General features: G+C 40.4%; 2 protein-coding genes across 2 annotated transcripts in view; both read right to left on the reverse strand.

Annotated features, from left to right (window-relative positions):
- Positions 1-8,499, reverse strand: part of LOC138060541 (peptidyl-prolyl cis-trans isomerase G-like) — a 45,428-nt gene extending 36,929 nt beyond the window's left edge. Inside the window, exons 1-4 of the mRNA XM_068906350.1 lie at positions 8,447-8,499; positions 7,187-7,332; positions 5,902-6,175; positions 2,668-2,731 (exon numbers count right to left, since the gene is read on the reverse strand). Coding sequence (XP_068762451.1) covers positions 2,668-2,731; positions 5,902-6,175; positions 7,187-7,332; positions 8,447-8,499 — 537 coding nt within the window. The remainder of the gene's footprint in view (positions 1-2,667; positions 2,732-5,901; positions 6,176-7,186; positions 7,333-8,446) is intronic.
- Positions 8,500-17,311: 8,812 nt separating this feature from the next.
- Positions 17,312-17,500, reverse strand: part of LOC138060549 (uncharacterized) — a 723-nt gene continuing 534 nt past the window's right edge. Inside the window, exon 1 of the mRNA XM_068906376.1 lies at positions 17,312-17,500. This exon is cut by the window's right edge and continues 534 nt beyond it. Within this exon, the coding sequence (XP_068762477.1) occupies positions 17,312-17,500 (189 nt within the window).

Here is a 17,500-nt window from a genome sequence, read left to right on the forward strand (position 1 = left end):
TTGAGGCAAACCGTTTTAGCCATACAAGTCCTTATATTTCTACTCTCGTATAATATAGTACTGTACGGATACTCATATATCGAGCTTGGGCTACCTATAGAGACACATGAAATGATCAGAGAACTGCAATGTATTAAATCAGATATCTGTGTGAACAATATCATCTTTCGTGACGGCTTTAAAGAATCCCGCTCGCATCATGATCAGTTAATGACCCCGATAATGTAACAACGCAGCAGTGAAGAAGCTCTTTGGGTAGAATATTTTTGTACATTATACAGCTCATTATATAGCTTGCCTGTAACTCCTCCGCTATGCAAAATAAATTTAAATGATATTCTTGATACTTTTGCTTGTACCCATTTTTCGATTGATCAGCTTGTTGTTGGTGGCCATTAAATTAAAAGGCTTCTCAAGGTACCTTTTCTTAGACCAAGATGGAAAAACCTCTCGCATCACGCGACATCCTTCCCGCAGCATTAAAACAATGCGAAGCTATTAAAGCAGCTCTCTTGCAACACATCTGCAACGAAAGGGTCGCTAATGCATCACCGATGCAGCCACCATTCAGAAGTCCTGCAGTGCTTAGCAAACAGTCTCCTCGAGCAGTGATGGTGAGTCGCAAAAGCAGCGCTGCTAAAAGGTTGTTTGTTTCAAGTGCAGCAAGCGACGGCCCTGCTGCAGCGCTTAGGGACTGTGCAATAATTGTCAGGAGGGGGGGGGGGGGCCCTAAAACCAGAGGGGGGGCCTTAAGTTAAAACAAATGGAAAGGAGGGGGGGGGGCTCTACATTAGATTTCTCAAGTAAGTTGAGGGGGGTCTTAATTAAATTTCACAAATTCGATAATGAATAAATAAACCGTTTTCCAACTCTACCTAAAGGAACACGGTTTACCCATCAGCGGAGGGAAAACAGCACTCGTAGCTCGTGTTCTAGGTGCTGGGGAAGCTCAAGGTAAAGAAAACCCCGATGAGCAGCAATCTAGAAGTTCCGAAGACCAAGAAGATAATGAACAATCAGACGATTCGGAAATTGACGATTATGAAGAACAAAGTTTCGAGGTGCTCTTCATCCCTGACGACGCAGTGGAATGCGTTGCAGTACGGTGAATAAAGGTACGGGTTAGAGAGGGGGGGGGGGGGCACATCATAATTTTGAGAGAACGTGAGGGGGGGTCAGAGCTAATCTTGACGCTGCTGGAGGGGGGACCTTTCTAATTTTTCCTTTGGTGAAGCTCATTTTAGGACCCCCCTTCCTGATAATTATTGCACAGTCCCTTAAGTGACTTTGAGATGTCTTTGAGATGTCTTACGCGCAGTCATTTTTCGAAACTCCCGCAGTGCTATCGATGCAGCCATCATGCAACCTTTCTGCTGATGTAAGGGCAACGCTGGTCAGTCGCTAAAGCAGCGCTGCGTTAAGGTCGTACGTTTCGTACGGGGGCCTCCACATTTAGTATAGGATTAATAATATCCTCAACCTTCAATATATGGGAGGTCTTAAACAACGGCTCACTAAGAGATTTTTATACTGGAAGAAGACACGATTCTTGTAGGTCTACCGCTTTTGAAAAAGCATCCTAGGTTTAAAATCAGTTGCATATGTAAGGCCCCATATTTGAATTTCACAGTATAGGGAAGATAAAGTTGACGTCACCATTGTCATTAATGAGCCAACCAGAGCCTCATCGGCGGACAAAACAAAGGTTCTTTTGTTCCTGTGGTTGCCAAATTTGAATGACAAAAGCAGATATCTTCCCTATACAAAAGGGTAAATTAAACTGAATTACAGCAGAAGAAGAATGTCGGTGTTCAGTTAGATGCCAATTTTGGATTGTACACCACGGATCTTGGACAGCTCTCATCAAAGTTCAGTGAATATTTTTGTTCCAATTCATGTCGGAATGAAAACTACAATGTAAGTTCTAGGTAGTGGAACCTGTTCAATATTTACACCGTCAATTATGATGCTAAAGTAATGATTGAGTTTCAGCCTAGCTGAGTGAAATAGCATTAGTGCTCAAAACTAGTCTCTTGGCCCTAATCCAGCTCTTACTTCATAGTAAATGTACATTGAAATCAAATAAATTTAACTGAGATCAAATGAAACGTGGGGTTTTGACGATAAGAAAATTGGAGTACGCAGAGAAAAATCTCTCGCGGCAGAGTAGAGAACAAACAAACTCGACCCACATTTGACTCCATGCAAGTCTGGTTGGTGGGAGGCGAGTGCTCTCACCACTGCGCCTAGCCCTGCTCCCAGTAACGTGTCATAACGACTTTCCAGTTTTCAAGAGGTCTCAACAGTTAACATGGACTGTTGTTTACAAAATTGAAATGTGACAAGAGTTAATATATGAAAGTCATACATTTGGTAGATCATATCAGTAATAAACGTTACTTGAGCAGTAACGAAAGTAAAGTTTGAAGAATTCAGACTTGAACGGGATTCAAACTCACGACCTCAGCAATACCGGTGCAGCGCTCTACCAAATTAGCTCTCAATGTAGTTGGGAGTTGGTCAAAACGATTTGTCTGGATCCGAAATAGGAAAACTATCAGTTCTTTCGTTGGCTACGGTTGCTAATTATTTTTCAGCGGATCTCAGACAATCAGAAACAAAGAAATAATTATTATGAATGATAAGATTCAATTTAAATGTACATACCCAATCCTTTCTTGGTGAAAAGTCATCAGGTTTGCCTTTGTATCCTGAAGGTGACTTGCTCTTTCTTGAGTCAAAAAAATAATGTTGTGTAAATCTACGATGATTTCGTTAATCCTGTTGTAAACGTAAAGATTATTTGCAGTGCTAGATATCGAACGAAATCCATCTGTGAGTTAGTGCATGTCAAGAAAATTTAATGGGTCTGCACAATATGACAGAGAAACACCTCTCACCAGGGTGAGAATTGAATATTTGATCTTCAGATTAGATCCCTGTTGCTCCGCTGACTGAGCTACAGCTGTGCAAGACAAGGGCTATGGGTATTTTAGATCTCATTTCATGGCAATTGAACGTGTAAGTTGACCGCGTAGTACTGAATAACGACAGAATTAAGTATTAAAGGAGAATTTAAAAGGGCCAGAAATTCCTTGGAATCCATTCAGAAGTTGGCCGTAACCATGGGAATGTGCCCTGACAAAAAAAAACTCTCCGATGATATGTCCAGGCTTGACCCTAATTAGATGCACGCGGATTTCAATAAGCGTCACGAAGTGTCCCCTTGCTCTTCTAGCCAACTTCAACATCACTTGTGTCTCAGAATACAGACAATTTATGTCACAAAGTGTCCCCCAAATGCTGCTCTTTAAGTGAAGATTAACTGCTGCATTTACCCAAAGCTAAAAATAACGCTAACCTTTACCCTTACCTTATTGTTGAAAATAGGTAGCAAATGCTTAGACTTAAATGGACACTTTGTGTTGGATGTCAAAATTGGGCGTGCATCTAATTAGGGTCAAACCTGGACATAAGTGATTTTTGTCGCCTTTAACACTCCCTCCGTAAAGTGGTACTTACAGATTTTACTCTGTCAAATGCCAGACGATTTTACTTGTCAAAGGGAAATCACTTGGGAGTTCTAAAGGAGCTACAATGCTTGTCATATGAATTAATTATTTTACCAAAAAAATGCTTAACACCCACCGATACTTGCCATATTCGAGCATCCTGTTATGTACTTTAATTTACATTTTTCTTATTTCATGGTCCATTATTGCTAGCTAACAAGTGAAAATGAGGGGACAGAGAGGGAGGCTCAGGGCGTTGGCCGGGATATGTCAAGTTCACGAAAGTTATTTTTAGACGAGCGGAAGTCTGTCTTCCGTGACGTCCGCATGCAGTCTTGCCTCGCTCTCAGGTTCTTAGTGAAAAGAGGAAATGGCGGCGCACATGGAAGGCTGATGAATTACATGAAATGTTTGCTTTTCTTTCAAACATCAGACCGAGGTTGGCCTGCATGCGCACGTCTCGGAAGCCAGACTTCGGCTAGAACAAAGACTTCCGCTCATCTAAAAATTAACTTTCGTGGACATGACATATCCCAAGGGCTGGACCGGGAGCCTCCCTCTCTGTCCCCTCATTTTCTCTTGTAGCTAATCCAAATTGACTGGTCATGCTCATTTCATAAAATCACAAGTTTAAGATTTTAGCGGGTGATTGCATTTAATAACATCTTAAAAAATAAGAATTATAAAGGTAAAAACCAAAAAACTTCCATTCCTTATTCGCTTTTCTGTTTGTTGTTTGTTTGTTTGTTTTTCTTACACCCATATCAGCAGGTACCTTTGGGGGTTTACGCTCAACAAAGTTATGTCATTGTAGTTTAGGGCGTTCAGGATATCTGGAGTTAATCAAGCGTTTTTGGTGCAGTCTCGTCCTGTTTTGTACATACGTACACGAGTCGCTTTAGCTTTGTTGTATTCCTTTTGAGTTGTCCAACTGTTATAAGTAGTTATTGCGAATTTCCATTCTATTTTATGACCATTTTGCGTGGCATGAAATTACCGAAAATAGTGTGACATCACCACCTTCGAAAGGGAGCATTCTTCTGTTGACCCGTTCAGAGGACCGGCTTCTAGCAGGAGGTTCTCTTACAGAATGTTAAGTAAGGAAAGATCACGGTTCTGATCATATGAAGTTATTATTGTTGAGATCTACATTTCCACAATTCAGCCTGTTAATGACACTATTTAAACGCTTCGTCATCAACTTCAGTGCGGTCAAATGTTTTGAACTAAATTAACGGATGCATTTGATGTGCCACTTGCGTTGCCTATACTTATAAAATGGAGAAGGGATGGCGCAATGGTGAGAGCATTCGCCTCATACCAATGTGTCCCGGGTTCGATTCCCACACTTGGGAGTCATACGTGGGTACTTCAAGACCAACCTATAGTTTTGATGGTCTCATACCTATATATATAAGGACCTCATTTCAAGTTAATGATGTTAACAGCACGACATAGTAGTAGTCATTCGACTCGCAACAAAGAGGTAGTCGTGACAGGATATGTCGCAACACCATTCAAATTGAAGAATTCTTAACAACGAGTATCATATTCATTTATGCATTAGCAGGCGAGGTAAATCGAACAATTTCCAAGCGCTGCATGTTTATCGATGAAAAAAACATCCGTGTGTGGGTCCGTCACGTACTGTACTTCGTAGTCGTGCACTATTTTAGTGCTGTCATATTCCTTAGAACGATTACTCTCCAACAATAGCAAAACAATAAGCTACAATCATGGGCAAAAGTGTTGGGAAGGTAGCATCACTTTAGAGATAACCTCCCTCCCCCATATCAATGTTGGATTTTCCTGGGAAAAAAATGGTGACTTTTCTTGCAGGAAAAACCTCAACATTGAATATGGGGGAAAGGGGGCCACAAGAGCATGGTATTTCACAAATAGTACAGCCAATAGCTAGAATAATCGAATTAGGTGCGAAGTGAAGTGAAAAGATGCACTCAACCTTCCCAACAACGTTTGACAACGATATATCGGTATGTGCATATCCACGTATATTTATGCGCGGATACCCGTATGGTTTTACGCACATACGCGTATAAGTGTACGCGTTTTATGGGCGTTTTTCGGTGAACGTATTTCTGTGCGGTACTGTACTATACCGTTTAAAGAGCTCTGATTGTAAATAGAGTAATTGCTCAATTAGATGTTCACTAGAAATGAGAGGAATTGTAACAGTATTTCATTGGGAGCATTAAGAAAATGATACGGAGGATAGGAGATGAGACGCACAAATGCAGTTCTAACTGTTACCCAAGTAAAGTGCGAGTATTATGAGGAAATTTCAAGGAATGTCTAAGTTAACTGTAGATTTTAAATCAATACTTGACTGGAGTCAAAACTTTAAACCCACTTCTGCCAAATGACTTGCCTGTTATTGATGTCTGTCTTCTTTGTCTTCTTTGCTTTCTTTTCCTCCTCCTCCTCCTTCTTCTTCTTCATCTTCACAATCTCTCTCTGTTTTTGTCTTTTCATCTTCTTTTTCTTCCTAGTTCGTTTCTTTTTCACGGATTCATCAGAAGACGAAGAAGAAGAAGAAGAACTCTCTGATTCTGTATCCGTGTTTGAGCTGGAATCAGAACTTGAACTGGCATCAAAGTCGTGCTTCCTCTTGGCTTTTTTCTTTTCAGATTTCTTTTCTGCTGCTAGAATGATACAAAATAACACAATTAATGCAAAATTAATGATAATGAATAATATTTCCCAAAGGGATGAGACAAAACGATTTAAAAATTGGCAAGATCAAAATTCAAAATATACTGATGAATGAAAGGTATGTAATTTTGCTTAAATTGTCCAGTAAGTGCGAGGATCACTCAGTTCGTTTGGCGAAAACCCACTCTTCAAAATTAAATTTCTTTCATTCATCAATCCTTTCCAGGGAACACATACTCCAACAAATTGATCTGCTGCTAAATGTGTGGCTTCATAGTTCAATTGGAGAGTATTGCACCGGCATTGCAGAGGTCATGGGTTCGTATCCCGCTTGAAGCCGCCTGAATTTTTCTGGCGTCTACAATAATATGGTGCATGGGAGGCGCGGTGATCTCATGGTTAGAGTGCTCGACTCCGGATCGAGTGGTCCAGGTTGGGGGCCTGGCCGGGGACATTGCTTTGTGTGCTTGGGGAAGACACTTGACTCTCACGGGGCCTCTCTCCACCCAGGTATATAAATGGGTACCAGCGAAAATGCTGGGGGTAACCCTACGATGGACTAGCATCTCATCGAGGTGGGAGTAGAAATACTCCTAGACACTTCATGCTACGGAAACCAGAGATAAGCGCCGGCCTAATGAGCATTCCTAAGCTCATAGCAGACTACAATAGTATCAAAAAGTGACAATAAAATTGTCCAATAATTGCGAGGTCTCACGACTTCTAGGATTATTAAATATGTATGTATGTATGTATGTATGTGTGTATGTATGTATGTATGTATCAGTCAGCTCTTTCGTCGAAAACCCACACGTCAATATTAGATTTCTTTTAGAGCAATAAAAATTGAAAAAAAAAAAAACTTCCTCTGATCAAAGTGCACCTACTCACAGATTACAATGTAAATGATGTCCGCGGTCATCGTTATTCTGCTACTGAAATTTAAAGGTCACTATTATTGAAGTTAAACCATGTGATAATAAAGCACTAATGCCTTGTACCTTTGGCCTTTGTTTTAGGAATAAGTTCCCCACAGTTGCCAATCTTTACGTCATTGAGAGGTCTGCTCTTATCATCGACGCTTTGGTTTTCAATTTGTAATACCACCTCCTGACCTTGTAAGACATGACCAAAAACAACATGGATTCTGCAAAGTGGTAAAGTACAGCTGTGAGTAGAGCTAACGGAGACCTGTAATGGTATTGTTACATGACATTTATTAATTTCAATTTCAATTTTGAATGGACCTAGATGTTGTTAAAGGGGACATACAAACGTACAATGTAGATACCGTATTTACCCGTGTATAAGTCGACCTTTTATGGCCTCAAAAGAAGCTCCAAAAATCGCCCTCAACTTATATACGGGTCAAAGATTTAGAGCCAAGTTGCAGCTAAATAATTTATTCAAAATTAACATAATAATGTTGTCTTGGGCATAACGAACACAGTGGAAAAGGTTGGCTTTTTATCTGGCGACAAAAGCAATTCCAGTTGAAATGAAAAAGGATTTGTCCAACTCTAACTGTTGAAGATACTCACTAGCACAAATATGAAATAGACACCGGAACTTTTTGGTTACCAAAGGCGGAAAGCTCAGAAAGGCATTTCTGTTTCTTCAAATAAACCGGCAAAGTAAATCGAACTCAATCAAACTCAATCCATGGATTGAGTTCGATTGAGTTCGGCAATCGAACGAAATCGAACTCACCGAAAAGAAAAAAAATCAATCGAGCTCAATCGAACGTTCGATTTTCGAACTCGTGATTTGTGCCAAACAGGCTTTGAAAATCCCTAACCAGATCTTGGAAGCACGAGTTACTTCAGTCCGGAGTGAAGCGCACGTGTTTTTCGTAACCGAAAATATTACGCAGAAATGGCTTCAGATGCAAAACTAATTGAAAAAGTAACACAGGCCAGACAAATGCAAAATGACACTTGTGACGATAATTGACTTGTCACTGTTACTTCTACCGATTCAGTGAATTTACATTCAGATGAACTACGTGAGGTACCAGAGAATTCAATCAGCTCTCCTTTTTTCCACGAGAACAATGGTTTGTCATCCTCAAGCAGTACACTCTTAAGAGCGCGGGGCAAGATAACTCTTGGCACTCAAGAAATAAATGTACACGAACATCTGATCATTTACTTTGATTTTGACCTGAGGAGAAAAATAATTTACTGTTGCATTTACTATTTATCCTTTCTATCATGGCAGTAAGATGCTCCCAAACGTCCAATATACTGGCGCTCATTCACCTCTTACTCTCTTGGTCACTGTTAATTGTCCAAGATGAATTTGAGAGAATCATGTATATTGTTAGTAAGATATTTTTCTTAATCATTCATCTACTGTGTGCCGTTGCCTGTGTTGCAGTTAGTAATTTGCTTGTATTTTTGCATAAAAGTAACCCTTCGATTTCTCATTCCGAAATTGTAAGTTAGCTAAAAAAGGAAAGGGTACGACAATTTCGGAATACGCGCGTGGGAATAATGATAGCTTTGTTCTGTTCTGCTCTCCTAACTGCCGTGGACAGTTTATAAATGGGGTTTCTGTTATTGAATAAATTGTAACAAAGCACAAGAAAAACCTGCTTTGATGGGTTTGCTTTGGGCTTGCTTTGTATAGGTTTAGCAGAGCCAATCGAACTCAATCAATAAATTGTGCTCGATCAGATGGATTGAGTTCAATTGCGTTCGATTTGTTCGATTGAATTCGATTTGTTCGGAAATCAGATAACTGCAGATAACAGTTTCGAAGACTCAGTTCACTTAGGACAGGATGCGGAAAAAAGGACGAACTGTAGTGATGGCCTATCTGATTTTGTGAAACAGTTGGAATATGGCACTTCTAATAGAGATGTCAGATTAGCGCACTTGAATGTGTGTGGTCTAAGGAACAAGATTGAGGAACTTAGATGCCTCCAACAATTGTGTAAATTTGAAATTCCTGCAATCACTGAGACACATCTTGATAAAAAGGTGCCTGATACGGAAATATTAATTCCCGGAATGGAGTTCGTAAGATTAGATAGGAAGGCTCGTCAAAGAGGAGGATGCTTATTACATTACGGGGAGCATTTGCACGCTACTCATCGTAAAGATCTTCTCACAAAAAATATCGAAGCAGAGTGGCTGCAAGTCAAATTCCCAAGTTCTTCTGTGTTGTTTGCAGTAATCTACAGACCGCCAGACGCTAGTGAATTCTTCGATCTCATTAGTTCCACCTTAGAAAAAGCTTGGCTGAAACCGTCTAATACTGTGCTACTCGGGGACTTCAACTGCGACTTTAAGACGGAATCGGAACATTGTCCTAACACCAGAAAACTACGCTCTATTTTCGAAACGTTTAATATGCAAAATGTAGTAAATGCAAATACTAGAGAAGCACTAACAACGAGTACTTTGTTAGATCTAATTGTCACAACAAGAACTGATCCTATGGGCAATTAGTGTGGTGTTTTTCCTTTGGGAATTTCACACCACAATATGGTTTACGCAACGATGAAGCATAAAAAAGAATAAAAGGCCGCCACCGAAGTACATCAAAACAAGAGATTACAGGAAATTTGACGCTGAAAATTTCAGGCAGGACATTGAATCTGCTCCTTTCCATATTGCGTTAGTCTTTGAAGAGCCAGATGATTTCCTTTGGGCATGGCAAACCTTGTTTAACGGAATTTGTGACGAACACGTCGCCCAGAAAGAAGTTAAGATCAGAAGTAAATCGGCTCCTTGGATAACAAACGAAATCCGCTACAAGATTAATAAAAGATACAAGATTTTCAAAGCAGCAGTCAGCACCAAATGCCCTGAACTGTGGTCAGCATACAAGAAAGCTGGAAATGCAGTCACGTCAGCCTTGCGTAGAGCCAAAGCATCATACTTTACGAATATGTTCGAAGAAGTAAAGAAATCCAGTGCTTACTGGAACTTAATTAACAAAGCTACAAATCGCTCAGCACGCAACAGAACAATTGGTCCCCTTAAGAGAACCGACAGCAGTTTTGCTTTAATGGATAAGGAAAAAGCACAAATGATGAAAGCATATTTTTCCGAGATCGGCGAGAAATTAATTAAATCACTGCCAATGCCACAGCAGCCCGCTTTAGTAGATGGTAACACGTCAGTTAGTGTCACCTCTATATCGTCACCTAAAAGTCCTGTTTCAATTACAAACCGTTCTGTTGAAGAAAAGATAAATAGACTTAAGACCAATAAGTCCGTTGGACCTGATGACATCTGCCCCAAACTTCTGAAATTGGCAGGAAAGGCCATTGTACCAGCATTAGTCAACCTTTATAATTACAGCATTGAAAAAATAATTGTTTCTTCCTTGTGGAAGACTGTTCAATTAACTCCGCTTTTTAAAAAGGATGATGAAACAGACTGTGGAAATTATCGACCTGTCTCCCTTTTAAGCGTACCTAGTAAGATCCTAGAAGCAGAAATAAAAGATAGACTGGTGCAGCATGCTTTTGTTCACAATCAGTTTAATTACAGAGAAGCAATGGGCCTACCGAGGAGGCTACTCGACTGAGCTCCTCCTTGTACATCTGACAGAAATATGGAGGAGAGCTTTAGACTCCGGTAATGTTGTCGCTGTAGCCTTTGTGGACTTCAGAAAAGCGCTTGACAGCGTATCACATGGAATCTTAGTGAAAAAGCTGGAATATAATTTTCGGTATCACGGGAGTGTTACTAGATTGGATTAATTAGGACTACTTGAGTGGAAGAATGCAGTTCACTGTGCTTAATGGAGTGAAATCATGTTTTTAGAAATGTAATTACTTTAAGTACACGACCCCACAAGCTTTTTAGCTTTAACTCCTATCGTGTATAAATAAAGATTCTATTCTATTCTATTCTATTCCATTCCATTCCATTCCATTCCATTCCATTCTATTCTTAGTAACCTGGCGCAGTATCTCATGTTTGCGTGCAAGCATCGTCACTTGCGTTGCCTGGAAATGCTGGTTGGTAATGATTGTTTTTTATTCTGTATTCAAACCTGGCTGATTTAAATGCTTTTGCAAACTTCATGCTGTTTGGTTTATGAGTTTTTTGTTTTTTTTTGTCATGTGAGATATTATAAATCAAAGACCAATTAAAGTCATTTTCAAAGATTGACTCGAGCTTCTGTGATGTTGTGCTTATCCTCTAAAGCCCTTTATCCCTGAACAACAAAATAGGTTAGTTTGAGGTTTCCATGTTCGATTTTCTGAGAACTTTTTTGAAACTCAAGGACAAAATGCCCGCATATACAACAACTGCTTAACCACTAAACTATTCAGCGCTTGAGGCCCTCATTTTTTTTGTGTATCCACAGTTCCAGAAATCGAAGAATACCAGATTAGTATCCGATGAACATTTAGCAAAGAAATTAAGAAATTGCTTTTTTTGCCATAAAAAATGGGGGGTTGACTTATACACGGGTAAATACGGTAGTTTTTTAGTGGACCTACAAGTACATGCTCCCCAGTCGGGGGAGCGTCTAAAACACAGGTCACATTCCACAGGTCAAGACTAAAAGTCCTTGCTCAAATGTTGAGAAACTACACCAAAAGTTTCCCCTAGACCTGAAGCAACACTTTTGTACAGTAATTAGGCCTAGAAGACAATTTTGGTGTTGTTTACTCACTTGTAGCACAGTGACATGACCTGTGTTTTAGACCTGCCAGTTGCAGCAAAGGGGTTTTTGAGTGGACCTAAAATAAATGTTGTTATTGTAAAAGGTGATTGATAATGATTATCCATAGGTTCACTACATGATTTGATATCAGACTTCAAGATCAATGTCAGCAGTACTATGGGCAAAGACAAGTTGTTCCGAACAGTGTTGTGTTCACACGGACTTTAAATTTAACTCTGGACTGACTCACATGAAACCCAAAATAAAAATCCAAAGTATTTACACTGTAATACCTATCATTCTGGGTCAACACATTCAAGCTTTTGTAAACAATTGAAATCCCAGTATAGCTATCGAACTAGCCTCAATCAACAAAGCCAACTGAGTTTTAACCATTATTTTTATTCGACTGGTGTATTAGCCACTGTGAAAAATTTTTTGTCGCTTAGCTCATAGACTATTTGGTTACACTTTAGAACTCATCCAATCATAATTCAAGAAAATGTGTTTTGTAAGTTAGGTATTTGTTTTTAAGTTGTCAGAGTAGCTCATCACAATGCCTGTGGTAACTGAGTGAAATAGCCAGTATTAAAAATACCACAATGCTCTTTGTTTGTTCCTCCAACATTTTGCACAGACATTGTTTTTATTTCTCTTGGGACTTATAATGGTCCCACGAGAAACTGGAAACAATTCTTAAGCAAAATTTTGGAGGGACACACAAAGAGCATAATGGTATTTTTGACACTGGCTATTTCACTCAGTTACCACAGGCATGTGACGAGCTACTCTGACAACTTAAAAACAAATACCTAACTTACAAAACACATTTTCTTGAATTATGATTGGCTGAATTCTAAACTGTAACCAAATAGTCCATGAGCCAATTGGCAAAAAATGGCGGATTAGTACCACTCAAAGGGGCAATGGCTACCATACATCAAATTAAAGGTCATCGTGAGAAGATTCTAAAAATATATGATAGCAAGGCCGCCATGGTAACTTAAGGCTGTAACGTGGCCCTAAAGCCAACATATCCTGCATCATAATTAGGAAAATTATACATTTTGCCTTTGATCAATTAATCTCGCAGTGACGCATTATTTTTAATGCTTTTACCAAGGAATGGCACACCGACTATAGTTCCAGTGATTATGTTAACAACGTCCGCAAACTGATGTTAAGGTTTATTAACACCGTGAGAACTGAAAAAAGGTTCGCACAAAATTACAAAGTCGTATCGTAATGAGGTAAGAACTTACAAGTGAAATTACACTACAGACAAATTAATGTTTGGTTACACAGAAAGGTCAAAATTACATCTTCTGAACAAAGATAAAAACAGAGAAAAAGAAACTTCATAAAAACGCTACGCACGATTACAGCAAAGTTAACGATAAAGCAGCACGGCTAAAGAATCGTGTAAGCTAAAACTAGTTATGCAGAGGCAAAATAATTACCTTGGTGCTGCCCTTGCAATCACTGAAAAATGTCAAACACTTGAAAAAACTTGTTGAAACTTGAGGCTGGAAACTTGAAGAAACTTGAGAAAACTTGAAGCTGAAAAACGAACTTCGGCGTTGACTTGCTTCACTTATGTCAACAAAAAACAACGTAAGTTACTTCCTTGCGAAGAAATGTCGCGATTACTGTCGCATGAAAAAGCTGCATCATATCTACAAATATGGCATAATTCTAGCTCGCGCATCCTGCTAAAGGATCTTTACGCTCCTTTGGTGGACAATAATGGAAAGACTCGAAAGGCAACTTAATAATCTAAAACGCAAAACCATAAGCAAAAAGGCTTGTTATGATAAATTACTTAACGGTCGTTACACTCCCAACAAATTATTAAGGATTTTCTGATTTCCATGATCCGCTAATCTTGAGTAGTTCACAATTAGTGCATTCACTATCAATCAAATCAATAGGAAAAATCGTGAATAATTTCCACTTGAACCGTTAAACATCAATGGCGTGAGTCAAGATACTGACACTGCCCTAGTTCATTCCATCCAGGAGGAGAACCACCTTCTGCACAGGTCGTTCAATGATCGAATGTTGGGAAGAGCTTCCTTCCATGTCAACATTTCGGACTGCTAGCTTGATCCTGACTGACTAAACAAGGCCTTGTTGGTCAGGCGTTACAGCCACGATCTTGCCAAGGGGCCACTCATTTCTTGGGGCTTCTTCCTGGAATATCACAATACCTCCAATCTTCAGATTCTTTTTCAGCACTAACCATGTCTGTGTCGCATTTACGTCGAGGAGATACTCTTTTCGCCATCTACTCCAAAACTGCTCCGCTAGGTACTGAAACCGTCGCCACCATTTCCGAGCGTAGAGAGTTTCACGGAAAAAGTTTCCAGGAAGTGGGGGCAGTATTTTGGTCTTCATCGTCAAAAGATGGTTCGGAGTTAAAGGTTCCAAACTCTTCGGATCGTTCAGACATTGGTGGGTCAATGGTCGATTGTTGATAATAGCCATAGCTTCGTAAAGGAAGGTATGTATCAAGGCGTCTTTTATACTGGCTGAAAACAGTGTTCAAGATGCTTTTGCTTGTTCTCATCTGCCTTTCCCATACTCCTCCCCAGTGACTGGAGTAGGGAACATTCATGACGAAATCGCAAGCATTTTCCAATTAACGAGATCGAATCCTGTCATTATCTAACTCTTTGAGGGCACTTGCTAGTTCTTTCCTTGTTCCCACAAAGTTTGTTCCTTGATCAGACCTCCGCTGTCGAACTGGTCCTCGGATGGCCATGAAGCATCTTAATGCATTTATAAAGATGTCTGTTGTCATGTCATCTAATTCTTCAATATGAACTGCATGTGAACTCATGCAAGTAAATATTACTGCATACCTCTTCAAATCTTTGCGGTCTTCTCTGACTGTGAATGGTCCGAAGCAGTCCATACCACACTGGGTAAAGGGAGGGGTGATCTCTACTCTTTCCGTGGGCAGATCCGCCATCTTCTGACCTTTGGTTGGCCGTCTTTGACGTCTCCATTGTACACATCTATAGATGTGGGACGATACTGCAGCAGAGAGATTTACAATCCATAGTCCATTAGAGCGGATCTCATTCATGGTCATTCCTTTCCCTTGATGATTCACTTTCTGTATCCAAGTACTACCTTTGAGTTAAGTTCTTCCTGCAGCATCGCACCAACCTTGGCTGAAACAACCGCTGCTGTAAGCTCAAGTCTTGGAATTACAGTAATTATCTTTGAAGGAGCAACACGAGATTTGCCCATCACCAATGTTACGTTTACGTTGTCATTTTCGTCCCTTACACTTAGGTATGCGCACTGTCCGTACCCGTATGTGCTAGCATCTGCGAAGTTGTGCAATTCGTAGGTCTTTCTCTTACCCATGTTCTTTTTGTCGAAGCATCTTGTTATTTACAGCTCCATCTGTTAATCGTAAGAGGGCTAGGTCTGACTTCCATTGCTCCCAGTGTGGCTGGACGTCTTCTGATAGAGGATCGTCCCAGTCGAGGCCCTTCTCACAAACTCCATGCAGGATTCTCTTTGCTCGTAGCATCAAAGGGGCCAGGGAAACCATGGGGATTGCACACCAAGAACTCTTTCTATCGGAGGCTGTTCAGACGGTATGTCTAACTTGACGTCTGCAGCTCTCTCACTTTCAGTTATAGATTCAATGACGGCAAGATCGTTTGAGATAAACTTGTGCAGACGAACACCACCTCTCTTGCATATTTCTCAAGCTCTGTTAACGAGACATACTTCATCAAACAATTCCACACTGGCCAGTCCTTCGTCTACATAAAAGTTATGCATGATAAACTGAGCTGCTGAAGGGTATATTTCCTTGTCTTCATTTGCCATGTGCTTCAGACCATAGCTTGCACAACCTGGTGACGAGATTGCTCCGAACAGGTGGACTTTCATTGTGTATTCCTTAGGACACTGGCTTATGTCACCGTTTGGCCACCAGAGAAAGCGAAGGTAATCTCAATCTTCTTCGTGAACAATAAACTGATGGAACATTTTCTCTACTTCACATGTAACAGCGTGCGAATACTTCCTGAACCAGCACAGGACACCGATCAAACTGTTGGTCAAGTCAGGTCCACTGAGCAAATGTTCATTCAGAGAGGTTCCCTTAAATTTCGCTGAGCAGTCAAACACCACTTTGATCTTCTTCTTCTTTGGATGGTAGACGCCGTGATGCGGTATGTACCTCTTTACTCCTTCATTGACGACTGGAGCTTCATCAGCATCTCCTCTGCTCAAAACTTCATTCATAAACTTGATGTAATCTTCTTGGTACTTCGTATCTTTACGAAATCTTCGTTTTAGGAACTCAAGTCAGGTGACTGCAGTAGACAATTGTAGTTATAGGGCAAAAGTGGCCGTTTCTTGAATGGCAGCAGCATCTCATAGTGTCCATCTTCAGTTTTCTTAATATTTTCTTCCATGATCTTAAGGAACTGCAGATCTTTCTGGGCCGTCATCTTAGAATCCTTGTGCTCCTTAAAGTCAGACTCGAGGACTCTTACAATGTCCTTCATTGTTACAACAGGTACTTCCTTTACAGCAACTCTGTGGCAAAGGGATCTCTCACTCTTCGCATTACTGGTACCTACTAAGCTCCAACCGAGATCTGTCTTGATCTCCCATATGGTTCGCTTGATTTGCCAGCGATAACTTCTCTTGGGAACAGTGCTTGAGAACAATCATCCGATCAGCAATCCAACGTTGCAGTCCAAGAGATCTTGCATTTCGTTTTCTATTGGGCGTAGATGATCCCATTTCTTGGCAACTGATTTAGTGGGTATGTCACTTTCATCGGGCGGAATCATTGTCCTTGTGTAAGCAATAGGAATAGGAATCTTGAGGTTGGTATTGTACCCTCAGACTTGCAGAACCTTTACCCTTTGGCTGCTGACAAGTTCTTCTTGACTTGTGATGCTGGTGTGTCGTCGGCTATGCCTCAGCATTGAGTTCACTACAGGCGTCATCCAGGACAAATGTGGCGTCACTTTGGTTGTGTAACATGGCGTACACCAACACTTCTTTGCCGGGTCTGGAACTTGCTGATAGCCAGACAGGAACTATTATTGATGTACTGGTATTTGAGACCCCTTGTAAGGCGCATGAAGTTGACTCAGGAACACATGCAGAGTCACCTACTTTTCTTTCTTCTTTCTTAACTTGAATACTTCTATCTTTGTGGAGACAGGTAGGATGTTTCTTGTTACAATTATGGCAAGTTAACCTACTTCGACAATCTTTAGATGAATGACCCTTCTTTAAGCATCCAAAACACAATCTGTTTTCTTTGACGAACGCCATCCTAGTGACCAGTGTTTCGAACTTGAACTTTGAACATCCATCTAACTGATGATGTGTCTTCTTACAGAAGGTACATTTGAGAGCTGCTGTTTTTCTATTCCACTTGATTCCTTAGAATCTTCTTCATTTGTCTTAACAAATCTTTGGTTCTTTGTCCCTTACGTACATTATCATGCTAAGTCAGCTTCTGTAATGACGAAGGTAACAAACATCTTGAAGCCTGGATAAGTATTATCTTCTCTCAGATGCTTATTGGCTTCTCGATTCCATCGCGAAATGACCCAGTCTGGTAGCTCGAGGAGCAACGTCTGATTCTCTACGTAGTCATTTAAAACATTAAGGCCCTGGACCACATGCAT

This window comes from Montipora capricornis, chromosome 1 (genome assembly GCF_036669925.1).
Source record: "Montipora capricornis isolate CH-2021 chromosome 1, ASM3666992v2, whole genome shotgun sequence".
NCBI lineage: Eukaryota > Metazoa > Cnidaria > Anthozoa > Scleractinia > Acroporidae > Montipora > Montipora capricornis.